Source organism: Elephas maximus, chromosome 3 (assembly GCF_024166365.1).
Source record: "Elephas maximus indicus isolate mEleMax1 chromosome 3, mEleMax1 primary haplotype, whole genome shotgun sequence".
Classification (NCBI taxonomy): Eukaryota; Metazoa; Chordata; class Mammalia; order Proboscidea; family Elephantidae; genus Elephas; species Elephas maximus.
In genome coordinates this window covers 116,356,928-116,383,671 of record NC_064821.1, presented here as the reverse complement: position 1 = coordinate 116,383,671, position 26,744 = coordinate 116,356,928, and the positions used below count along the sequence as shown (strand labels likewise).

Genomic DNA, 26,744 nt, shown 5'->3' with positions numbered 1-26,744 from the left:
GGTGTGGTAGGAAAAAAAAAAAAAAAATTGCCGTCGAGTGGATTTTGACTCATAGAAGGTGTCCCAAATGCCTTAATCCTTAGAGTTTATAGGATTTAAACTGATTATAAAATCTTTGGGGGGTAATGGAGTATTTGCCTGGCCTGTGTGCCTTTTTCCATCCCTTGCCTTATCTCTTCTCCTTTTTCTGGTGTAAATAATCAAGTATTGATGTTAACTCATTGTGAGGTGGAGTCTTTCAATACTTGAATTATTCTTGGTCTGCAAATTAATGTTCCTTCTAAAGATAATTCCTTCAGGTTATATCTGCTCCCAACTGAGGATGGTTAATAAGTCTCAAAATATTATAACTCTGCATTATTTCTGTTATAAATCATTCTTAAAGTTATAATGACAAACAATGAATCCATTCTCTAGGGTAGCCAAAATGACATCAGAAAATTAATGCTACATACACAGGTGCCTAATTTATACCTGGAGAATAATTTAGATGCTGAGAAGCACCGTTCAATGTGTGTTCAGACACTGTTCAGACACTGGATACAGCTTTATTAATCTACAGACTGAGGAGTAAATAGGGCCAACCATTAAGCAAAATAAGAGACTCCATATGATATGATTTCAGAAGTTTCAGGCAATAGCTTCCTTCATACCAAAATCTCTCCACTCCGCCCACTGAACTTTGAAATTTTGTTATGTTAGTTTAAGGATTTGGTTTCTATTTAATTGTCAAGCCCACAGTAGAGGTGTCTATGTAAGTTATAATATCTCATCTATTCCTTTATATAGATAGAAGTTTCAAGACCTTTTTGAGAATTGATTTTATTAGGGAAGAGGTTGAGAGTCCCGGGCATCTGAGGGGAGTTGAAAAATGGATTTCATTGATGTAGGAATTCATGTAAAAAGGGTCTTGCTGTCAGTGGTGTTCTGGAGCCCTCATACTGCCTCATAAGAGCTACATACACACATCTCTTCCCAGTTCTGGGTTTAGTGACCTTAAGTTGACAGCTTGATATTGGCCATGGTGGGAGTATTTATAATCACTGACAAAAAAAAAAAAAAAAACTTACAAATCTGGGATTTGTTTTTTTCCTCCTAGAGAGAAAGTTTACCAGCATACCATTGATCCTGCACCAGGAGACTGAGGACAGGAAAAATGACATTCAAGGTTCTTAATTTAGTTCTTTTTAAATTTTTTTAATTAAGTGATGGTAGGTGATGAAAAAGCTGTGGGTATAAATATCTCTTTGTTTTAATATTCTACTCACAGTAGGAATCAAGCCATCGAGAACTAGGGATTGTTTTTAAGACAATTTGATAATGAAACATGAATTTAAGGTCTTATGATCCGCATTTTGCTGGGATGGGAGTTTGTTCCATATGTTCATTAATTTTATTAAGGGAGAAGTGTTTGGAGGATGCTGGCATTCTGTTGTCCCTACTTTATGTGCTTGCTTTCTTCATAATAATAATTTACTAAGCTAATGACTATATGAACATACAGTTATAACAACATCTTGCGTGAAAATAACTCATTAGCCTTCACCAAAATAGAACTAACACGGAAGATATTACTCTATTCAAAAAAGGTAAAATATGCATTCTCAGTTTTGACTGAATGAAACAAGCAAGAAGATTTCTTTGACAATGGAAATGTTTCTTCTAACAGTATATTAAAAAAAAAACCCACTGCTGTCGAGTTCTAACAGTATATTCTTTTTCAAATGCGCCCATATTTTCATTTAAAACTATGTAAACTTGCTAGTTTTCCATTATCCTAGAAAGAGTAAGGAGACCCGGTGGCGCAGTGGTTAAGCATTCTGCTGCTAACCAAAATGTCAGCAGTTCAGAGCTACCCATCACTGCTTGGAAACCCTGCGGGGCAGTTCTACTTTGTCCTATAGGGTTGCTTTGAATCGAATCGGCTAGAGGGGAGTTGGTTACGGGAGCAAGAGTTAGCTAAATCACAAACTTGTTCCTCACACTGCACTTTTGTGTAACATCTTCTACCAAAAAAAAGGGGAGACGGTGGAAGCTGGAGAAGCATTTAGAAGTGCCACCGACTTAATTTCTGCTCTGATTTAGGATACTATGACTTTTCCAAGGAACTAACTGAACTCCAATAATAATTTCCAGCTCTGTTCTCAGAATATATCACCACAAGAAAATGGGGTTATCTCCAAAATAAATGAATACATAAATAAACTCAGAGGAATAAAAAAAAAAAAAAAAAAAAAGAAATAATAATAAAAATGAACCTTAACACGAAACAAAAAGCCATGTACCTGCTCAATCCAAAAGGCAAGGCTGTTAAGCAGGAACCCGATAATCAGTCTAGCTACAAATACTCATTAAGCACCTTAGAGTTTGGGCTCTACATTACTTGCCCTTGTGCTTTTTGGACTCTTGAGAGTATAAGCAGAGGCTGTATGTACAGCCTAAACACATTAGGTGAACAAACAACATTAACTGCTTTTGGTATGCTGACACATGTAGGGCAGTCCATACTTACTTTCTGAAGAGGTAGTTCTTGATGATCAAATTTAGACTTAGTCTGCAAGTTTAAAGTCATGCTTCTGCCTGCATGCATTGATGAAATACCTCCATAGGGCAGCATGCCAAGGTTAACTGTGTTGTGTTTGTAAGCAGCATTCTGAGTAGAGGAAATAATCATGTGACAGGATGTGAACACATGCTCCACAAACTGATTATTACATGAACATGTTTAAATTTATAACATTTAACTTTAAGCAGGCAAACAGTAACTTTCTTTTTAAACATGCACTTGATCAGACAGAAGCATACACTAAACAGTGTTAGTTATGCACGTAATGAATACCATCCAAAACTACAGAAAAGACAAAAAGCAAAGAAGGTACATCCTATTTTACACTGGCTGCTAACTCAAAGGCATAAAACCTCTCTCTTACAGATCACGATAACAGTGACTTTGGACCAGCATTGTTCACCTGGGCAGAGTGTAAATTTTTTAAATTCAGACAGTGAGACTGTAATCACATTTTATCACCTGCAGGTGTCATGGCCTCTTTCACACTGGGAGATCATCCCACACAAAAGACAAATACTCGCCTCTATTTCTGCCTAAAGCTAATACATTGGAGTGTTTAAGCCGAAATCAGTCTCCTTTATTGCTCAGTCTATAGGCATAATTACAACAACTCAGACAAACAGCTGGTCAAAAAATAATTCATTTGATCTGACCATCGGCTTGATTGAATTTACTGATTAATTCAGTTAAACCTATCAAATGAGTTGTATGTGAACCCCAATATGCTAATTTTTGTTTCTTAAAAAATTACATGTCTGGAGAACTAGAGAAAATTCATAATGATGTTAAAGGAATTATCATATGTTGACTTCGACAACCCTCTGGAGATAAAGTGTATTGTGGCTATCCTTCAACAGGTACATCTCAGGTTATTCCAAGTGTTTTTATTATATGATACAAATCTTTTATTTCTACTGAACTTCATTTAAAAATGGAATCTTTCGGATGCCCTGTCAACAAATATCTAGTCTCTCTCAATACAATCTTTAGTTCCCACCTACAATGGAAATGTAGTCATCAGCAGCATTTACCTCCTTTAATTCTCTTACATTGAAAAAAAAAAAAAAACTACAGAAATTAACTTAATATTTTTTTTTTAACTGAAATTGTTGAATATTAACAGCACTTAGCCATTCTATTCTGAGGGCATTATTTGAGGAGTATTGATTTTTAGCATCAAGTTTCATTGAACTCAGCTGAAAGACTATTTTACTTCTGATGGTGTGCTTGTCTACCAATCATATCTGTTACTGCTCACTGATTGTTTCATCCAGAGATTTTTCAGTGTTATTATACCAAAATTGAAAAGGCCATCAAATATTTCAGTCAGCACTTGAATGACTCCTTAAGGTTTTAAAAGTAGTCTAATGCTCTCACTGCTCCTGTGAAGAGTGGCAGTCTCAGACATTAAGGGCTAATGTTTTAAATTCTTTCAATCATGGTGAGGCTCCATAGTGGAAGGATGAGCCTTGTAGTTAAACTCAAGGAGAAAACAGGCATCTTTTTTCTAGGGTAGTACTTGGAATTGACTTTTCAAGGTAAACGTTGAGATCTTTTACCAACATTCTGTTGGACTGGTCAGTATACCCACTATCTGGGGGTCTAGGCAGTTCTTTTCTAAGTTTCAAGTTCTATTGTAGTTTCTAGTGTAAGTTTCTTTTCTGGTTGATTGCGGGGTGCAAATGGCTTGACTAAACTTTGCTGGGAAGCTCACCATGTCTCTGGTACTGTCTGGCTTTGGACAGAACGTTAGCACAGCTATGTCAAAACTAGTTTTACATAATAAGCCATGCTTTAGTACCCTGAATTCATCCTGTCGAGTAGCTGGGAAGTTTTAAGCAAGATATAGTCTGAAGAGCACAGAAACTCGATTTAGACAAAGAAAGAAATGTTTACTTGGAGAAAACAAGAGAGAGAGCTTCCAGGATCCGGTGGCTTGAAGCAATACTTTAAGGTAATTAAATTTCTTGGAATTAAATAAGAAGCGATTGAACAGACATTAAAAACTGCCATATACATTGCTATTGAATGCACATTGAAAGACAGGTCCAAAGAATTATAAACAAAGACAGCATACATGGGGACTAATAAAAAGGAATGGGAAATCATAGCAATGGGAAAAACACATGAATTCAGTTTTAGTGATCTGGGACAGGCAGGACATCCAGACTTCTGCTGATCCAAATCCCTCTCCCCCAACCTCTGTCATCACTCCTTTCAAATTCCTGCTCCATCTAGGGAAGTCACCTACTTTCCAGCAGCTCTGATTAATGGAGAAGAAGCATTTATCTGGGAAACCAGTTGATAAATGATGGTACAAAGTTTTAGGATTTTCTCTTTTCTTTTTCATTATTTGTTTTCACTCATTCCTGTGTTGCCTCAAATAACTAGTCATTGCACATATGCTCCGAAAACTTCTTATAACCTTTCTTGACTAGTTCATCTTACCCTGTTACGTATGGTCGTGTCTACACGAGGCCAGAGTTCCCAAACTGTACTGTATTATTTGGCCCCAAATATTTTCGCCCTCCAAGTTATCTGTCTACATGGAGGGTGTAACTTGAGGTAAGGCATGGTGACAACTGACCAGGTGTCTCCCACTGACAGCCAGTCATGAGGCTTTGATGAGGCTCCCTTCAATGGGACTGAGCACACCTATTTGAAACAGACATTCTGATGAAATATTTTGCAAGGCAGAACTGATTTCCACGTTGAGAAAATAACACCCACACCCACATTTATTAGCTCACTTTTTTAAAAAATATTTGTTTTCTTGTCATGTAGACACGACCTACAAACAATAGAATTATTTAAAAAGAGTAAACCTGAAAACACAAAGTTCAATATTAAGGAAATACATAATAAATGCAGTGACCTGTGCTTTTAGCAGGACACCAAATAAAATAATAAAACCATTGAGCGAAGCATTCTAAGGGTAATTATTTCCCAGGTCCCCGATCTATACTGAGCATTCAAACTTAGACAACAAGAACAAAAGGCCCTATTTTCACAAAAAGGATCTTTAAGTTTCTAATGTCAGTGCAGAGTACACAAAGCCCTCTAGACCAAATCCACAAGGAACACTGAATGATGAAGGTCAGTTGATAATAGTGTCTAGAAAATGACATGCCAGATTTCTCTTAGAGAGATCTGAACAGGCAACACAAAGTAATTCTAGAGTTTTTATAATTTTTTCATATTCCCAAGTTGTACATTCCATGCTTTATTGTGACTCAGTTTTTAACTGAATTGGAACCAATTTTCCTTTTGTGGCTATATGGGCACTAATGCGTTGGTTTCTAGTCTTCATAAAGACATAATCTATTTTTGTTGTCTGAAATATTTCCTTCCATATAAAAACCAACATTCTAAATGGCAGGGTTTTTATTAAATGAAATAATGTGTGGGAGGGCATTCAATCTCTGCTTATTTTATTTTTCTGTTTCTTGCTTGGAAGATTATTGTTCATTAGAAGTAATAATGTTAGTAGTCCCATAGCAGTAACTATGTGCAAATCTTATAAACAAATTAGGCTTGACTTAAATATAAGTGAGTCTGTGCAGAACAGGGAGAAACACTCACTTTTTATAGATTCAGTAAAGTCAGACTCCTTTGGTCACTAGAGAACGGCTCTGTACCCTAGAGGAGGCATTTTACCTTTATGGCTAGAAAGCAATTGAAGCACCATCTCATCCCATAGAGTTGAATTCTTTCCTACCGACAATATTTACGCTAGATTTGAGAAATAATTCACCTATATGTTACGAATTCTCAGCATTAAGCAATATCCATGAAAAACTTAAGATCAATTTCCCCACAATATAAAGGTAAATAAAATGCTAATCATCTACTCATTCACGTAGTTCATGCTTCACTACATGTGCTTAGAGATGCCAATAAAGTTAAACTAAAGGCAGGAGGGATATTCTTACAGAGAAATGCCAAACATACCCTGTCTAACCTTCTAGCTTCTATATGTCTAAGCAGCTGTTGTCTCCAGTCTGCAGGCATTTTACCACAGCTCTCCTCTCCCTTCATAGGAGTAGGCCTCGTCTTTATATCACTGTTATCTGATGGCTTGTCACCATAGTTACCCAAGTTATAGTCAGATGGTATTTTTTCCAAAAGAGCTGCCATTGTAGGCCTAGCTGAAACTGGCCTGGTTTGGGAGGCACCGTAACTCTCTGTACTGTAGCTTCTTGCAGACAATGGCCTTCTCTGGGTAAGGTTTTTAACTGGAAAACTTCCCGCCTGAGCTTTCACTTCTTGATATGAAGGGTGTTCATCTTCATACCTGCCATTCCTTTTCAGGAACTGGGACTCAGTCACTGAAACGCTGCTTTGGCGATCCAGACCTCCTCTATACGGAGGTCTGCTGTACCTATCACTCGGAGGCAGCTCGTGAGGTTCACTGACCCTTCTAAACATGGCCATTTCTGTGGAGCTCACCAGGGAGTCGGCTCTTCTCAAGAAGCCTGCCCTGGAACCTTGGCTTGCAAACTGGGCATTTACCACAGCATCCTCATTAACAGATGGCTGAGAAAACGAAAATATTTGCTCCATGGGTGGGTATCCTCTGTAAGCTCTAGGACTAACCAAATCCTTGGCGATGTTTTTGCTGGGCTGTTGCACGTACTCAGAATTGTGTTGAAAAGGGGGTGGTATTCTCTTTTCGGCTTTAACTTCCACCGCTCCTGTAGGATTGAAGCTTTGGTCAAACTGATAGACTTTTTTCGTCATGGAAGCTTTTTGTTGTTGTGGCCCTTTACTACCGCCGTAAGTGAGCATCTCATCATCCAGCATCGGGACTGACTGACTTCGAGACATACTGGACATACCATGCTCTGGTGCCAACATTTTATCTGGTCGCTCATGGCTTCCCAAATGATCGCTCCCAGAAGCATAGTTTTCTAATGGTATATTATAAACCTTGTATGTACCAATGTCAATCTCATCAATACTCTGTGATTTTTTGAATTTATTGGACTTGATATCTTTCATTAGTGGGGAAAGCCTCTCTGTGCTTTTGCTAATTGAAATAACACCTTTAGAAGATTCTGGGCGGCAGTGGATTTGAGAAAAGACATTACTAAGACTCCTGTTGGGATTGGAATCATGATACTCCCAAGGTACTCCTGGAGAAAAAGGACTAGGTATCTCAGTAGATTCTTTTATATGTTCTTTTCTTTCAGGCAAGGGGCTGGTGGTGGGGGTTGTCTCTAATTTGGAAGGAAAAGCAGTCCTATCTTCAAAAGGACTAGGGGTTCTGGTCCAATTCTGCCAAGGATTGGAAGGAGGCACTTCTGTTTCTGGCGTGTGTCTGTGTGTAGACTGCTCAAGTTCCAGGGGAACACCAACAATCCTATCCTGCCTAATCAAAGGCCTGCGTCCATGAGAAGATGCGCTTCTAGCTTTTGAACTTAAAAGAGGATTACTGTTGGCATTCTCAGCTGTTGTTTCCTCAGCAACGAACCCTGTGTTATCATAATGCGAGCCGTCAGTCCAGTTGTCAGTGAAAGTGTCACTCATTGGCAGCCGCTCAGGACGCTGTGGTAGATTTCCAGGGGGAACAGCCTCCCGTTGGCTGAGTAATGGCTTTGAATCAAGAGGCTGTGGGAAAGATTGTGTAATCCTGTGAACACAATGGGAAGAGGAAATACAAAAATGAGGAAGAGTTGGGTCTTTCTAAGAAAGAGAATAAGCAACAAAGAATACCCCATTCTTTGTTTAACTTTTCATTCATCTACACCTCACTTATGATTAAGACAATATTATTTCACTTCCTCAAAAAAGAAAAAATGTACTTTTTTAACCTGCTCTACTTTTTATTGCTTTTAGTAATCATCACCTTCTAATATATTCCTGCTTTACCATTTATTAATCAGGTTACCTTGAGCAATTCAGTGTACCTCTCGGGACCTTTTGTAATTTATCAATAAAATGAATGTAATAGATAATAACAGGAATTAGTACTAATTAATTCATGAATTAATGTGCACTAATTTTTTTTAACATTTATGAATCTGACTATAACTTATTTGTTGAAATAATAATTTAAAAATAAAATATTCTTAGAACACCTAATATAAAGGTATAGGAATTTTGTTTTAGCCCAAAACAAAATAAAACCAATACATCAAAATATACAAAAAAAAAGCAAACCAAATAGTTGTACAAGCACAGAGATGTAAATATAATTACGGGTTTCACATATATCTTTTTTCTTCTCATAAATAAATGTATCTCATAAATGTTAGGCAAACAATTTTTTCATTACAGATTTTTTTTTTGTCCTGACTGCAATGCTATCTTGTTAATCTCCTACCATCTCTCTATGAAACGAAGGCTTTGCCCTTAAAATGGAAGCTCTTGGAAGTCCTAGGTGGACTACATTTGCTTACCTGCCCCTTCTGTCTTCTCTGCCACTCGTGCTGAATACAATTCCAACAATAAGAAGATTTTTTTTTTTTTTAATGTTGCCGAGAATAAGCATTGGGAACAGAAAAGAAGGAATTCTAAACCCACCTGTTACCCCACAAAGAGTTATGTACTGCATCTTTAGCTGTTGTCTGCAAGGACCCCACTTTAACCCGGGTGTTAGAGGATCCTGAGGAAGCCTGGGAAGGTGAGTAATCTGAGTAAGTGCCTGAGGAAACACTGTTATTCAGACAGTGAGTTTTATCAGCTTCAGACTCATCTGTTGATTCTGAAATTTAAAGAGGACAAATGTTACAATGCTGTGAATATTGGCAATTACAAATACAGAAAAGCAAATATGAAAAACAGATAGCATACTGATTAATGTTAGAAATACATACTTGTAAGATTTTTTATTAATAATTGATGATTCATCATGCACATGCATTGTCAACATATTTTCCACATCCAGTTCACAATGTTACCTTTTTTGTCCTTCCCTAGCAGAACAAGTTTGGGTGGGTAGAGAGGGGTCTCAGCTAATGAAGGGTGAAGTTCCCCAATCCTCATTTCATTAGCTGGATGAACAAAAGAATCCTGAGAGATATAATAATATAGGACAAGGAAAGTAAACATTCAAACAATGGTTAACCAAGATGGCAATATTTTTATTTGGCTTAGATTCAAATATGGGAATCTAGGATTTATTCACTGTGGAGAACTAGGAGAAAGGAACCATGTGTATGTCTGAGGTAAGGGCTAAAGTGCTTTTTTTTTTTTTCTTCAATTAAGTGAGTCCATTTATTCATCAGATATTTGTTGAACACTGTGAGTATGCCTGGCACTGTGCAAAGAACTGTGGAGGTTCCAAGGAAAGACAAAATGTGGCCCCTGCCCTCTGGGAGCTTACAATCTAGTTGGGGGGATGAGATACAACTCATAACACGGGATAGAATTATGATAAGCCACATAATGGGTATATGATATATATCATATTTATATATATGTATGAATTCTAAGGGATGACCTCTGTAAGAGTTTGAAGAGGAAAGCATATTGCTAACCAAAGAGACTTTCTTTTTTTTGCCTTACCAGTTACATTAATGTACTGTTGGGTCCTTTAACTCCTGTTCTTTCTGCCACTTTCCCTCTTAACTCTTACTATTTTCCAAGCGATTGCCTCAGTTGTCTAATTCTACTATGCCTTCTTCCTAAGATTCCTAGTCTTTCTTAAGACCAATCTAGCCTGCTACATCTTCACTCTACATCCATGCATTGAGCAAGGAGTAACACCGGTATAAGGATATAACTTCGTAATCATTGAGAGTAAGGAGTAACTCTTTTATAAGAACATAACTTCATAATAACGAATGTGTAAAAAGAAAAAAAATGAATTTTAAACTTCCTTAACTCAAACTCTTATTCTCAATTAACCAGGTAGTGGGAGTGCATTAAGGAAGGCAAAATACCAAATTTTCACCTTCGACATGATAATGCCCATGAGTAAGTAGTGATATACATTTATGCATGGAAACTATATGTCATTTTTTTCTAAAAAATTAATTTGAATTCAAAGAAGAATTTTCAATATTTTTTTCAGTTCTTTTTATTCATTTTGAATGAAAAATTCATTTTTTGGTTTGACACTGGTGAGACACAATTAAAAATATTTTGCTTAAATCAAAAGTAGAAAAAGAATATTCTTGAGGGCAAAAATACTATATGCAAGTCTTGCTTTAAAACTAATTGGCTAGAGTAATGATCAGACAGAAACTCTTACTATAAATATATATGCTGGCAAAGTCTTCCCTAGTAAGTGGCTCAGGTCTTTGGGTATTGCATAGAAACATTCATTGCTTTAACTCTTGGCTTCAGTTCTGTCTTTTGGTTTGTTTTTAGCTAGATTTGTATGGGAATATTTGTCTATGAATAATCTGGGGATACAGTACCTGATGGAGCCCTGGTGGCACAGTGGTTAAGAGCTTGGTTGCTAACCAAAAGGTTGGCAGTTCAAATCCACCAGTTGCTCCTTGGAAACCCTATGGAGCAGTTCTGCTCTGTCCTGTTGGGTCTCTACTAGTCGGAATCAACTCAACAGTAATGGATTTGGTTGGTTTTGATATAGTACTTGATATTTATTAATTAAAAAAAAAAATGCTTCAATGTAAGAAGACTAAAAGATCATCTAGTGCAACCCTTTCATTTTGCAGGGCAGGAATCTGAGATTCACCAATGTCCAGGGTCACACAGATAATTAACCAAAGATCGAGCATAAGGGCAGGAATCTCTTGGCTTCCAGTCCAGTTATTTTCCCTTATATTGTGATGACTTGTGGTGAGGTTAGCTGTGAGCACACACTGGTGTTGATAGTTGCCATTGAGTCGATTCCAACTTATGGCGACCCCATGTGTATCAGAGTAGAATTGTGCTCTACAGGTTTTCCAAAGCCGTGACCTTTTGGAAGCAGATCACCAGCCTATTTTCCAAGGTGCCTCTGGATATGTTTAAACTGCTAACTTTTCAGCTAGTAGTCGAGAGCTTAATCATTTGCACCACCCAGGGATTTCAAATGTAGTGTCAGATTTGAAGAGGGATAGGAAAGAAGGAATAAGGAAAACCCTGGAGATGAAGAACATTTGTATTTTTATGGATTTTGAAAGTTATTTGAAAGGTTTATTAGCATAAGAAATTTATCATGATAAAATTTTAAGGTGATTGAATAGAGAATAAAAAGACTTACATACCTTTGGAGAAACTTGTAAGTAGAAGTAGAATCAAGTTTGAGAAACAATAATATGAAAGGTATAAAATATGTTAAGTAAAACTTGTCAAAATTTTTTCAATTACTAGATGTTAGATTTATATTCTAAGATCCCTGGGTGGCACACATGGTTTGCACTTGTCTGCTCACTTAAATGTTGGTGGTTTGGACACACCGAGCAGTACCACAGAAGAAAAGGCCTGACAATCCGCTTCTGTAAGAAAACCCTGTAGGGTGGTTCTATTTGGTAACACATGGGGCTGCCATGAGTCTGAATCACCTCGATGACAACTAACAACAACAACATATTTATATTCTATTCCTGCTTTACCATTTACTAATCAGGTCACCTTGAGCAATTCAGTGTATTTCTCTGGACCTTATTTATTGCATCAGCAAAATGAAGGTAATAGATAATAATAGGAATTAGTGTTAATTTCCATCCAGCACTAACATTTATGAATCCAACTGTAACTTATTTGTTGAAATAATAATTTAAAAATGACATATTCTTATGACACATAATACAGAGGTATAGGAATTTTATTTTAGCCAAAAATGAAAACAAAAAGACAACAACAAAAAATCAAAACATACACACACAAAAAAAACCCACAAAAACATAGTTGCATAAGCACAGGGATGTGAATAGAATTAAAGGTTTCACTTATCTTTTTTTGTTTTCCTCATTATTTCTAACATTCTGTACTCAAGTTACCTGTCTGTATTGATTAAAATTTCAAACTTGTATCACAAATGTTGCTGGAGCTCTGCATGGTAACTATGGTCTGATTCAGGTTCAAGTTTTGGCCCTGATTAAGAACTTCTGATCTGAACCAAAAAGAACTTGAGTGGCCAGGAAGAGAGAATGATATCAGCTAATCATGAACTTGCATCTCTTCTCTAGACTTCCATAGCCCTCCACATAGGAGAATGACACTATAGAAGCAAGAATGATGGATTTGCACTAATTGAGGTGGACTCTCTTATCTTTATGAGCAAATAATATTGATGATGATGACAATGATGATGATGAAAATGATGATAGTCATCAGTTATTGAAAATCTCTTACATGTCTGCAACTGTACTATTATGCCAAATACTTTATACTGTTCCATTCAGTTATTTAAAAGATAACCTGTGAGAAGAGTATTATTATAATCGTCTCTGTTTTACAGATAAGGAAATGGAGGCTCAGAGAGGTAAGTACAGTCATAATTTCAAGTCACAAATTTAATAAGTAGTGGAGCTAGGATCCGTTTTACTTGAAGGTCTGCTATATGCTACTGTGTACGCTACATTGTCTACCCTAAGCAAAGCTCATTTCTCAAACACAGGACAATTAGCTTTGCTTGGTTTGTGAATCTCATTTGAAAAATGAGTGTTCCTTAGGGTAAATAATATAGCATACACAGCATCACATAGCAGACCTTCAAGTAAGACTTTGTCTCCATACATTTTTTAGAGAGGCAGGAGGAATCAAGTTCCTGTTGGAAAAGTGGGTGACATTTTTGGGACTACTTCTGTGGGTGAAGACAGTGGAAATTACTGAAAGCGAATGAAGTTTAGTGGAGGTCTTATTGTAAGCACATTGAAACTTAAGTCTCCTAACAAAGGGAAAAGCGAACATTTATGACATTTATGAACATAGTGGGCATGGTGAGCAGGTATACAAAAAAGCAGTGAGAAGCTGTTTGTAATACAGCACAATGATTCACAGAAGAATTAAAGGAGGACATGACAGAAATTGGCACATCACTCTCGTGGAAGAGGAGGGAATTATTTACTCCGTGACTGGAAACACTGGTGGCCTAGTGGTTAAGTGCTATGGCTGCTAACCAAGAAGTCAGCAGTTTGAATCCACCAGGTGCTCCTTGGAAACTCTATGGGGCAGTTCTATTCTGTCCTATAGGGTTGGTATGAGTTGGAATTGACTCAATGGCAGTGGGTTCGGTTTTGGTTTTTTGGTAATGTGTGACAAGAACAGTGCTGTATATAAACACCTGTGTTCATTTCATTTCACCTAAACAATAACCCTGAAAGAGTGCTATTATTATCTGTATCTTTAATGCTATAGAAACCAAGGCTCAGAAAGGTTTAAGTGACTTGCCAAGGTCATACAATTGGTAATAAGGTAGAGGCACGATTTGAATTCATGTCTGCTAGACTTCAAATTCCTTCTCCTTGGTTGCCAGACTGTGCTCTGAGGACACCATGGGATATTGAGAAACAAAGCAATATTGACATCAGTCAGAAACTGTGAACCACTAGCCTGAGGAAGTTCTCAGTTTCAACATTAGATCCTATCACATTTCTTTTGATGATATATCGTTGTGATGCTGGGTTTGGTGGTTGCTATGATCAGAAAGCAGGTGCCACTTGAAAATCAACATGAAACAGAAATTAGAGTTGTGGTGTCTACTATGATTCCAAGTTTTGAGAAGGTGGTTGATGTACAGCAGGAACACACATTCTATTAATAAGTAGTTGTGGCTATTTAAGGATGAAATAAAAAAAAATTTTTTTAATTTATATGTATTATTTTTTTCAAATGACTACAAAGTAGGGCATAAATGTTTAGTAAGTTGTTTGTACCTATTTGATTACGTTAAATGGCATCTAGGGCACTGTGACAAATTTATTGAGACACTCGTTGCTGTCAAGTCGATTCAGACTCATAGTAACACTACAGGATGGGTAGAACTACCACATAGGGTTCCCAAGGCTGTAATCTTTATGGAAGCAGACCTCACATCTTTCTCCCATGGAGCGGCTGGTGGGCTCAAACCACTAACCTTTTGGTTAGCAACCAAGCACTTAACCACTGAGACACTAAGGGCACTCATATACTGTCACAGTGTAGAAACCTCTAGCCTTTACTCATTTTATGTCTGAGCTTTACTGTACCATCCTCCCTCCCTTCATTCCTTACTCCATGATATTCCCCACCTTAATTTATTATCCTTACTCATAATGTTATATTAATGTATCAATATACATTAATGTATTAATATATATAATGTAAATGTATTAAATTGAAGTAAAAAGAATTTAACTGTATTGGCCATATGGTGAATTGTTATGTTAGAGTACATGTCATTGAATACAGAAGTGATAAAATGTGGATAGGTAAGGGAGCCAATAATCAATTAATCATTAATTCAACAAAAAATAAGAGAAATTGTTCTTGCCTTCAGTGAACATCTAATTGATGGAGAGACAGACACTGTCAAGTTGACTCTGACTCATAGCCACCCTCTAGGACAGAGGAGGACTGCCCCATAGTGTTTCCAAGGCTGTAATCTTTATGGAAGCAGACTACCACCTCTTTCTCCCAAGGAGCCACTGGTGTATTGGAATTGCTGACTTATTGGTTAGCAGCTGAGCACTTAGCCACTGTGCCACCAGGGCTCTTAAACATAACATATAAAGTTTATATGTATGCACTGTTTACCTGCTAAATGTTGATTTTTTTTCCTTCTTATGCTGTTGCAATATCTTAAGACATAAAAGAAAAGTCTAATGCTTTGCTAGAGCATATCACTAATATTTTGGAAAGAAGAAAGTACAATGATACTGATTTTATAAGGAGAAAGTAAAAAGCAATGGATATTAACACTTACCTAGGAAATATTCTCCCCTAGCTATCCAGCTGTATTCCACTCTTTGGGGCAGGCTGGTACCTCCAGCTGACTGATACACCAACACACACCATACTTATTTTTGCTCAAGCCTTACCTTGCCCCATGTAAATGTTTTTAACTGGTTGTCAGTGATTGCTTATTCCTCCATTTTCTTACAGCATTGTATTCTCCATCACACAAACAAGCATGTGATCATACTTTATACAGTATGTTTTCTAATTACTCCATGTGGGTTAGGCTTAGGTTTGTCTGGCTAGACTCTAAATTACTTGGGGACTATGCACACATTTTATGTTTCTCTTCTTTCTCTCACAGTGTTTAGCACAGTGCTAAATATACACTTGGTATTTAATAAATGGAACAATTGATGCTTTGAAATGCAGATTTGTAAAGAGCTTTACCAACCTGGATTTTTGAGAAGTAGGTATGTGAACTTCTAGACTACTCATACCGATTATGTTTCTAATGAAGATTAAAAATAGGTGATAACCAAGTCAGCTGAAGAGTTGATGAGATAGTACAGAGATGGAATAAATGTAGTTGAATTCTTTTCAGACCATACAAATTGAAAATGATAAATTTGTAGCTCATTGTAAAATATAGGAATCAAGCTTTACATGACAAGAGTCCACAAAGCTGAATTTTAAAGTTTATCTCCCCCTTTTGTTGTTAATAGTAGTATTTTCTATAGAGGTTGTTGTACAAATACAAAAACATTAAAAAAAAAATCACTCTGAATATTATCAGTTTGGGAGTTTAAAGAATAGTAGGAAAAAATACTCATTTAGTCTTTTCTAATGACTCCTACAATGAAAGTTTGGGGTAGCCAAAAGAATGTCACTAAAATGAGGTAATTCGCCACTGGTCAGGCCTAGCTGGGTAAGCAAACTATTCCTTGTGTGTGTATTGGAACTTTTGGAGTTGTATTGATGATTTTAGGCCAAGAGGGTGCCATTTATCTGTGATTTATCAAATGCAACCCTCATAGCTTGAAAGAGAAATTCTTATTTACATTGTAGGGAAAATGTACTTATCAAGGAAGATCTATTCCATTAAAAAAAAGCAAGGTAAGATAAAAAAAAAAAAAAAATTTAGTAATTCCAAAAAATCCAAACCACACTGGCAATTACCAATAACCTTGAAATACCTCCACTGTAATCTCCTTTGGGGCTACCGGCCACTTGTGTTCATATTTTTCTTTCACAGTTTGCTCCGTGTTAGCAGATGGATTTGAATTCTCAACACGCACTCCATGGCTTGGCTTACCCACCAGATTTTGAACAGATTTTACCATATTCTTTAAATCCTCTGGGTAAGGAGTTGGATATCGTTTTAGGTTTATTTCAACCTAGAAGTTTATAAAAAGAAATTTAACATAAAAATACCTTCAGCAAGCACGTTCATAAAACAACTCCATTTTATGTGCAGTAGTATAACCAAATGCAATATAGTGAGTGTTGAGCTGTTTGAGAAACTGTGCTATATAGAACAGAACACATTGTGTTCTCACATTCATCCGAATGGGACTTCTCCTGACCTCTCCTCGCCCTTGTAGATTATAAATGATTTTTGGATTAGACCTACCCTGTAGATGACTGAAATAGCCGTAGGTCGAGCACTTAAGTGACTTGTAATCTCTGAAAAATTTAGTCATGTTACTATCAGCTGCTTTCATGCTTTCGATGGTCTTCCTTTATCCATCTTAATTATTTGTAAGTAATAATTTTGATGTTGAGGATATCTTTGGAGTATCGATGCAGGTGATGGGAGGAGACCCCAAAAGATTCACGAGTTGTCATGTATAAGAAAATGAGGAGACAATATCTGTTTCTCCAATATGCATCAGCTCTATGTTAATTAGCAAGTTATCAAAAGGTAAGGTAGCTAATTCTTATAAATACCTAAGAAAAAATGCTTCAGGGGTGACTTTTATAGTTAATTTTCACCCTGATAAAGTAACATGATTTTTAGGTAACATCTTACACTAAAAATAAATAAAAAGTTGAGACCATTTTCTAAGATATTCTAGGCAAACGTGTAAATTTTGGCCTATATTTATCCAGATACCTATTTTTATCCTTGAATTCATTTTTGAGTTATCAATCTGACTTTAAGGAACAAGTATTAATGGCTACTCTGAGTAATTTTTTTTTTGGGGGGGAGGGATAAAATATCCTGCAATCAGAGTGTTTATTATGGCATATTTAAAATAGAATAAATATAAATTGTCCATACCGATTAAAAGAGAATGGAAGAAAAAATAAAGTTGCAGGTTTACTTGGCCTAGCTTGTTCCAACAATTATGACTTTTGGCATCTGAGTAGAATCAACTTTACAAAATGGAATGGTTTATGTGATTGTGGCATGTGTGAGTGTGTACGTGTGCATGCACCTGTGTCTGTGAGGTGGAGGAGAGAAAGTAGAAAAGAAGCTGAAAAGGGAAGAGGAAGAGCAGAAAAGAGAAAGAATAAAAGAAAAAGGGAGGGGCACACACATACCTACTCACACACACCCACGTAACCCATGGGATGTAAGAGACTATGATAGTGGGTTAGATCTGAGTGTTATGACTATGAGTCCAAACACTTTTCCTCTTCTGCAGTTTTAGCAAATCCACCAGCTGTGTTACTCTTAGTATTTCATCTCCCTCGTGGCTCGTTTTCTTAATCTGTCAAATACTGGGGTTGGACTTTACTAGATGATTTCTAACGTTTCTTTCAGTACAAAAACACAGAATTATTTTTCCAACTAATATTTGGAAAGATGAACAACCAGATAATTTTATCAGATTAAGTATTGTTTAAATGTAGTTTTATCACTTCAACACTATCAGATAAGTAAGGATAGAATTGATAAAGTATAGAATATATAAAAATAAAGCTACAAAAATCTAACCCAAGAAAAAGTTAGACTTTCAGGAAAAAAGTGTAAGTTGTTAGTGTATAATAAAGAAATATCCCAGGGTATTTAATGTATAATAAATAAATATAAAAAGAGTGATCTCAATGTTAGACAAAGTCCGTTGGGATGCATGCATTCTTTTATCTGCTGTTTAAATTGGTATTCGCAATGTTATTCTCAAATTAAATTTAATTTTAAAATTATATCATTGAAGCTGTTTTAAAATATTTGGTATTTAAGAACTAAAAGTCAAAAAACTACATTTTGTAAAAATGTAAGTTGTAGAATAGTAAGACTAACATGCTAATTAAGTTTTTTTTTATATAACCAGTGGTATATGAATGAAAAATAATTGTCCAGTAACAAAATAAATTAAAATTCTATGCACCTTAAAAATCCTCAACACTAAAATTACCCTTCTAAATTGAATCAAAAGCAAAAACAAACAAAAAAAGTGAGGCATTTGTCATTAATCGAATTAAACACTTCACTGACTAATCTATTTTTTGTAGATGCTAAGTCCCATCTGACATAATTCGATGACTGTTTACTGGAACCAATATTTTCTGGTCATTTTATAAGCAAGTTGATGTGGTATTTTGGTCACATCAACAAGTATGTTTGGGTATTTTATCTCTGTAAAAAATATTTAAATCTAGAAACAGAGGTGTATTAACTATGAAACTGATGAAGCTTAAACTTTAGGGTCTGACCCCTTCCAAAGCTCCATGAGGGGCTTCACTTATGTATCATTTGGGCATTTTATGTTCTTTTCCTTAAAGAGGTCCCTCTCTCCCAAATTCTGTAAGCTTTGGGTCTCAAAAATTGATCTTTTCTACCTAGAAAATAAGCTCCTAGCTTCCTACTTACTAGTCTGTTAGTAGAATTCACGGGACTTGGAGTCAGAAGACCTAAATTTAAGCCACAGATTTACCCTCAACTAGTTATCAGTCACTAATAGTAGAATCAGTCTGTGCAGTTCCTACTCAAGCGGGAACGATAATCTCTCTCCCCCATACTTGCGTTAATTGAGAAATAAAATGAGACGATAAATGTGACAGTCCTTTGAAAATTTTTAAGTTTTAAGAAGAGATTAGATCCTGTTTTTAATGTCAGATTTTATGTGTTTATTTTTTAAATCTGGATTCCTTTGGCAATCTAGATTCTACTGCATATATCTAACCATAACAACTGTAACTGTCTGGATTTTTTCTTTCCAGATTATATGTAGCTATAACCTACCCACTGCCGTCGAGTCGATTCCGACTCATAGCGATCCTATAGGACAGAGTAGAACTGCCCCATAGAGTTTCCAAGGAGCGCCTGGCGGATTTGAACTGCCAACCTCTTGGTTAGTAGCTGTAGCACTTAACCACTACGCCACCGGGGTTTTCATATGTAGCAATAGTTATCAGTTATTCAGGATCTGCGATGTGCTAGGCACCGTGCTAAATGCTCTATAGTATTTAAATTTCACAACCTTATGCAGACACTCTTTTGTTCCCCTTTCACAAAAAGAAAATTGAGGTTCAGACAGTGTAAGTTAGCTGCTCAAGGTCACACAGAGAGTAGGTACCAATGTCAAGATTCAAACCCTAGTCTTCCTGACTCTAAGGTTTATGATTCACAAGTGTTGCTTAGCTCAGAACTATTCCCTGCTTTAGGTGCAGCACCTATTTGTCTGATCTTGTGGGAGAAATACTATAAGTCTAAAATATAAATTTCCTGGCATTAAATAAGAAGTTAATTGTAATTAAAAAAAATTAAGCTAAGTAACAATATTTTATAATTTCTTTCTAAATGAAACTACAATATTTTATAATTCCATTATGTTTATAGGCTCTGTAAAAGCATCCTTTATACCCCTTTACAGATTGTTTTACTTTGCCACTTTTCATCTCAGTAAGCAGTGCTTCAGAAATGAATAAACATGATAACAAATCTAGTTACATTCATAGTTCGGTAATGCCAAAAATATAAAAGCAGTTCCTTTAGATTTCTAAATAAACAGATTAGAAAAGTCCCCTTATTCTAATATGGAATGAAAAAAAAGATATGAATTAATTTATTATAAACATAGGTGGAAAAATTTATCAAGTATATGCATATCAAAGTATTGTATTATTTCACTCACCATAAAGTATTTGCTCATTTCACATATACATTTTATTAAAATAAATGCAAGATGTTTACCAAAATATTCTTTTCTTTTAATTTTTGAAAATAGAAATATTTCACATCATTCTATATTCCTCAGATCTAAATAAAGTGTAGTAAATGCAAATAGCAGCTGCAAGATGTTGGAGACACCCAAAAACTTAGCAATGGAAACAGAATTACTTAATGTTAATAGCTAGGCATTTAGAAACGATATATTGAATTTACACAGAACTATGGTTTTCTTATGTAATGATTAAATTCTGATTTGATTATAAATTCCAGTAAGAGAAATAATAGTTAATTATTTTGTTCTTTGATTGTTAAGTGTCCTCTTATTCAAGGAATTAATTAGGATGTCTTACAAAAAAGGAAACCTGTAGACATTTTAGTTAGAAAAACGCATTCTCAGCTTGCCTTATATTGTAGAAAAAATATAAGACACAGAATAGCAATCTAGTCCATTACATGTGTATGGTCAAATTTACAAAAAAAAAAAAATGCAGTGTTCTTTCACACTCCATAAAGACATTTTTTTTTTTTTTTTAATTAAACTCTTAAACATCCAACCCCCTGAGATAAGGAAGCCCTATGAGCCACAACTCCCAAACCAATCTTCTCTTACAGGAATTCTTATCATCTGTGCCTTCAAACGAAAGGAGAATTGATGCTTTTTAACAGATGTCCAACTTGTGCTCAAAGTCCACTCTCAGCAAATCTCAATTCAAATCCCATGCTATTTTTGGAATTAAGTTTGAGTTATTTAATCTCCTCCAGAATTGACAGTACAAAAAATGTGTTTGCGGGGGATGGGCGGGGGAGGAAAATTTAGATTGTTTCAATAATGTCATCAACATTCTGCCCGACTATTGGTATTCCCACACTTAAAAGAAAAAGAAAAAAAACATCAAAATTAAAAACCTAAATAAAAATGAAACACCCAACTCGAAAACTATGTCAGAAATCCCACCAATAGGCACCTCATAATGATATCCCTCCCCTCTGACTCAGTCCTCCCTAACCCATTGCCAAAGTTAATAAAAAAAAAAAAAAAAATTAAATTGGGATCAAATATTCGCAATTTGAAGATTTCTATGTGAACATTTCTTACCCCAAATCATGCAGAACATACCCCATAAACCACTGTTCCAAAGTTGCCTCTACATGGGGGATTCTCCTACCCCAAACACCTAGGCCTACCTGTCTGCCACTTAGAGAGGGAAGAGTGGTAGATTGTGCTGCAACTGGCAATGGAGTACACATGCTCCTTTCCTGCTGGAGGCCACTTATACAACCCCATGCCAGCTGTGGGTCATTCTGGGGGACTGGCATATCTTGGATCTGCTGATCACACCTGGCCCATGGTGTGCAGCAATCGCCAGACAGTCTGGCAGGTTGGAGAGTAATCCCACGCTGGCCCCTTTCCCAGGGGGCTTGGCAAGAGTGATCCTGTGGGAGAAGGAATCTCCATTTTCTGGGAGAAAGAGGAGCACTGTAGCAATACTTTCACTTTATCATTTTTCTACTCTAGATTTTTTTTTTTTTCACTCTGGGTAATGCATTTAAAATAACCATAGAAAATCAGTTTTAACTCTATCAACCATTGATTCAATAAAACAGCACCAATAGCATGTGAAACTAGCGGGTCACAATTTCTTCACACAACGCAGCACTCATACTACACTAAACACACTGTAAGTAGGGCATTATACTCTAGTCAATTTGAAAGTTGATGGCATAGGTCAATGGTTCCCTTTTAAAGTTTATGTAAATTTAATATACATGTAATGAACCAGAAAAGTGTGATTAATTTAGTGTAAGATTTCAGTGTATTCCATTCATCATGCTTCCATGATGATATATTTAGAAGTTTGTTTGTGTTCTAATTTGTCCAATAGCCAAAGGCATTGGAAATATTCAAATTAGTCAAAGCCAAGTGGTTCGTGATTTTGGAAACACACAGTGTTTCACCAAGGGAAAACAAAAATATAAATAGAAAAAAAATACACTCTAAAGTATAATGAACCTACTATTATTATAACAAACTTGATTACATAACACACAAACAGGGCTTCTAAATAACTGTTTGCATTTACTATTTTTTTTGTGTTCACTGACACATATACCAGAGTATATAAAATGCGCTATTTTCTTCTTGGATCCTTAGAGTATAGATTTCTAGGAAGAAACATGTCATTTTGACAACTCAATAAACTGTAAAAATGACCCAGAGGTCCAATATAGAATGCATCATCCATTGGTTCTGAATTTAACATAAACTCCTATTAAAAAAGGAACTAAAGACTTAAGTTTTTTTTTTTAATTTAGCATTATTTTTTCTAGGAATTTATGAGCAAAAAATGTTTCTTCAGTTATTAGAGAGCATTAGTTATCCAGAAACATATTTTTTTTAACCCAAATCTTTAACAAAACTGTCATTTTGAATTTGGGAATCCATTTAGAGTTCTCCATAACGGTATAGGTAGGCCTCGTCACTAAATATTCAGTTGCTTTACTGAGGTTCTAGATTATGTAGTTTTAAGAAATGAAGTTTAGAAAATGCAGAAAGGTAGGAACAAAGAAGAAAAACACATCACACCATCTAGAATTATTAAGAAGATGCATATAAAATTACTTATTTAATTAGTCACTAAGAGTGAAAACTGTTAGTACTCATAATGGTAAAAGTACACAAATAATACTATGAGAAAATTAATGAGAGATTCAAGATGTTGCAATGATGATAACCTGACAATTCGATGCTGATAAAATCAATTCTGAAGATATTCTGAAATTTAAATAATGGAAATATATGTATTTTAAAATGCAACCTTGTTATTTGACTTAGATTAATTCCAGTAAGGATTTTTTAAAAATGTGTTTTGAGGTGAAAAAATCAAAGTTCTTTTCCCTAAGGAACATCATCTGCCATTAGGCACTCACCTCCTTTAAAACTTGTTTTCCTATCCCTTAAGGAAGCTCATAAACATTTCTCAAATATCCCAGGGACATAAAGACCCTTCAGATATTTTAATGATAAAATAGTATATTAATCAGTTGGCCCTTCCATAAATGTGTATTTTGGCCTTACACAGTCTGTATGATTTCTTTCTCAGTCAGTGATTAAAGGAAAACCATTTCACTGTTTCGAAGTCTATCACCTAGATTTTGTTTTTTCTTTCTGGCTGTCTCTCAGCTTGAATCTCTCTTGGGTTATTATTCTGTAGGATTGAGCGGCATATCAAATTTGCTCAGTCAGAGTTGGGACATTAGTTTGATTCTGAAGCACACCAATGCTTCCAAAGGTACTAGCCTGCTGTAACAAAAGGCATCACTATGAGACTGGAAGATGTATCTGATCTTTTGGCAGAGGTCACTCAATTCGTCCCAAACTCTGAATAATAACAATGTATAGACAAAAAAGAAAAAGAAGAAAGAAAAAACAAAACACCAAAAGTTTCACCTTAACTTTCCCAGCATTTTCATCATCTTCCTTTTTTTCTTCAAATTCAAAGGCAACAGTCATGCGTTGTTGTCTCTGCTCTTCCCACAGTGTAGGGTTAAAGCTGTCACTGTCTGACTGGAAATCTACAGTTAGATTCCAAAGTATTATTGCTTTTTTTTTTTTTTTTACATAGAGTGTTATTAATAGAGTATTAATACACTATGCAAAAAATGGTGATAGGTACTACAGACAAATACAAAAATAAAAACAAAAGGAAAAAAGGAAGAGAGAGAGAAAGAGGAAAGAAGAAATAAAAACATATTGGGATTGGGAAGATTTCCAATAAAAAATGTAAAGAATGGCCTTTCCATAGGTCAACAGAAATAGTAATAATAAAAAAGCTGGGTTAAGTACTTTAAAAACATACCTTTCAATCTTCACAATAGCACTAACTTTGTCCCCATTTTACTAATGAGAAAACCAGCTGAGTTCTAAGAGGCTTGCTCAAGACTTTTCACACACTCTGGCTAATGCAGGATTCTATTCCATGTCTGTGTGATGCAGAGCCCAGACTTAAAACAATAAATCCTATGAGGATTTCTTTTATAAAACACATTATTACAATAAGGTATCTAGAATTACAACCTTTTTTTAGGGGGTGGGGGTGGGAGGGAGGAGGGACCATGGAGAGGAGCTTGCTTTTACTTGAGAACATGTGAAAATTTAGTCTAACATTAAAGTTTCAATTAGTGCAAATGTGCTTCAGATTAACAGAGAAATGGCTTATAAACCTTTAACTTACATCAAAATCTTGGCTAAAGGTAAAATCTTAATTGCAATGTTATTGTGAAGATCACATGAAAATGTAATGAAAGTAGTACTTAATAGAGACTAAATTCTTTTCTGAAGGATGGCCTTTCTTGTTGCAAACAAAGGATTCTGGAAATTCATTTATTACATTCTTGCCTGGAAAACTAGAGGGTGACTTGTTAGTGCCCATGAAAACTTTTCTATTCCTTCCTTAAAGGAAAAAGAATTAGGATAATTCTTTAACATCATACCTTATCTAACTAGATGTACCTCACATCCTGGAAAAAACTTGGGTTTAATCAGTAAAATTGAATCTCAGAAATGACCAGAGACCATGAAACATATTTCATTTTTCCTTAGGTCCATTTGAAATGAAATATATTTATATCTAGGGATGTTAAAATGAAAATATAAGTAAAGCTACATAAATAAAAATATAATCCTTACTTAAGATTTTTCTTATATCGCATGTAAACATGTTGGATTTTCTCTCATAAATTCAAAAGACCGATTTTATTAAAGTCTGAAAAATATTTATGAAAATAAACTTTCCTTTTCCTAATTCTATAAGCCAAAACTTGAATAAAAATATCCCAAAATGATTCACTTATATTTGTAAGTCAAAAGACTAAAACAATTTTGTATAATTATCCCTGAATATAAGAAATACATAAGCAAAATGGTTTACTTTAAAGTTTGGTCTCATTCAAGTATATAAATCAGTACCAGTTGCTGTCGAGTAGATTCTGACTCATGGTGACCCAATGTATGTCAGAAAAGACCTGTGGCCCATAGGACTTTTTTTTCCCTAACAGCTGATTTTTCAGAAGTAGATTGACAGGGCTTTCTTCCTAGGTGCTTGTGGATGGGCTCAAACCTCCAACTTTTTGGTTAGCAGCTGGGCATATTAACCACGTACATCACCCAGGGACTCTAGTATACCAGATAAAAACACCAAACCAGTTGCTGCCGAGTTGATTTGGACTCATGGAGACCCCATGTGTTGCACAGTAGAACTGCACTCCATAGAGTTTTCAAGGCTGTGAACTTTAGGAAGCAGATCGCCAGGCGTTTTCTTAGAGGCACCTCTGAGTGGGTCCAAATCACTAATCTTTTGGTTAGTAGTTGAGCATTTAACTGTTTGAGCCACCCAGGGGCTCCTATTCAAATGGGGGGATTAAAATGGGTTCACTCTTCCAAGGATTACTGAGACCCTAGAAAATGTGCATGTCAGCCATGCTGGCTTAGGCTCAGGAGCCTATGCTAACTTCCAAATGGTACAGGACAAACTGCTTTTAAAAGTTTTATAATTAGTGTAATCATAGGATAGAAGATTTGATTTAATTATGGCAATAAGAGGTTTTTCAAATAGCGTCCCTAATACAGCCACTGATGCTACTTAAGGAAAGTCAACTTGAAAAAGAAAGAATGGTCATTATTTGTAAATCATCTCCTTATGGTTGGCTCATCACATGAAATGATTTGGGGCTTGAGGTCATTGGATTGAATGTTTAAATTGTGCTGGTGAAATCAGAGTGTACACGAAATAAACCAGCTCAGTGTTTATTGCTTCCTTAAGATCCGAAGGCTCTAAGCTCAATTCAATAAGCTCAGTACCACGTTTGGTTAACTAGTCCTGAGCCTCGCAGTTCTCCAAGAGAAGTTGTTGCTCTTAAAAGTCAACGTAATTTTCTTTATGATATAAAGAGGAAGAGTTTTGTTTTTGGAATCTTACTAAAATAATGTAATATGGAAGAAAGGAAAGATTTATTCTTTGAGTAAACCCCCAAATGATTTTTGTGTGTCATATAATTATCTATATAGCCTTGCCCCTATGCCAGTCCTCCTGGCCAGAGATCAGAACCAAAATAATCTCTTTTGTCCATAGTCATCATAAATGTAGAAGAAACGTCTACTGACAATTTACCTTCATCACCACGAGGTTGTTGAGGGAACATGTAGTTAGTCAATACTCTTTGTTTTGTTTCTGGATGGGCTTCAGTTTGTAAAGGGATAAGGGCTTTGGACTGGAAACAAAG

General features: G+C 35.7%; 1 protein-coding gene across 1 annotated transcript in view; it reads right to left on the bottom strand.

Annotated features, from left to right (window-relative positions):
• The window catches only part of LRRC7 (leucine rich repeat containing 7), a 617,060-nt gene that overhangs the window by 87,843 nt on the left and 502,473 nt on the right, over nucleotides 1-26,744 (bottom strand). Inside the window, exons 15-22 of the mRNA XM_049879569.1 lie at nucleotides 26,633-26,732; nucleotides 23,914-24,038; nucleotides 21,651-21,899; nucleotides 16,540-16,740; nucleotides 9,472-9,583; nucleotides 9,095-9,275; nucleotides 6,521-8,201; nucleotides 2,513-2,653 (exon numbers count right to left, since the gene is read on the bottom strand). Of these exons, the coding sequence (XP_049735526.1) occupies nucleotides 2,513-2,653; nucleotides 6,521-8,201; nucleotides 9,095-9,275; nucleotides 9,472-9,583; nucleotides 16,540-16,740; nucleotides 21,651-21,899; nucleotides 23,914-24,038; nucleotides 26,633-26,732 (2,790 nt within the window). The remainder of the gene's footprint in view (nucleotides 1-2,512; nucleotides 2,654-6,520; nucleotides 8,202-9,094; nucleotides 9,276-9,471; nucleotides 9,584-16,539; nucleotides 16,741-21,650; nucleotides 21,900-23,913; nucleotides 24,039-26,632; nucleotides 26,733-26,744) is intronic.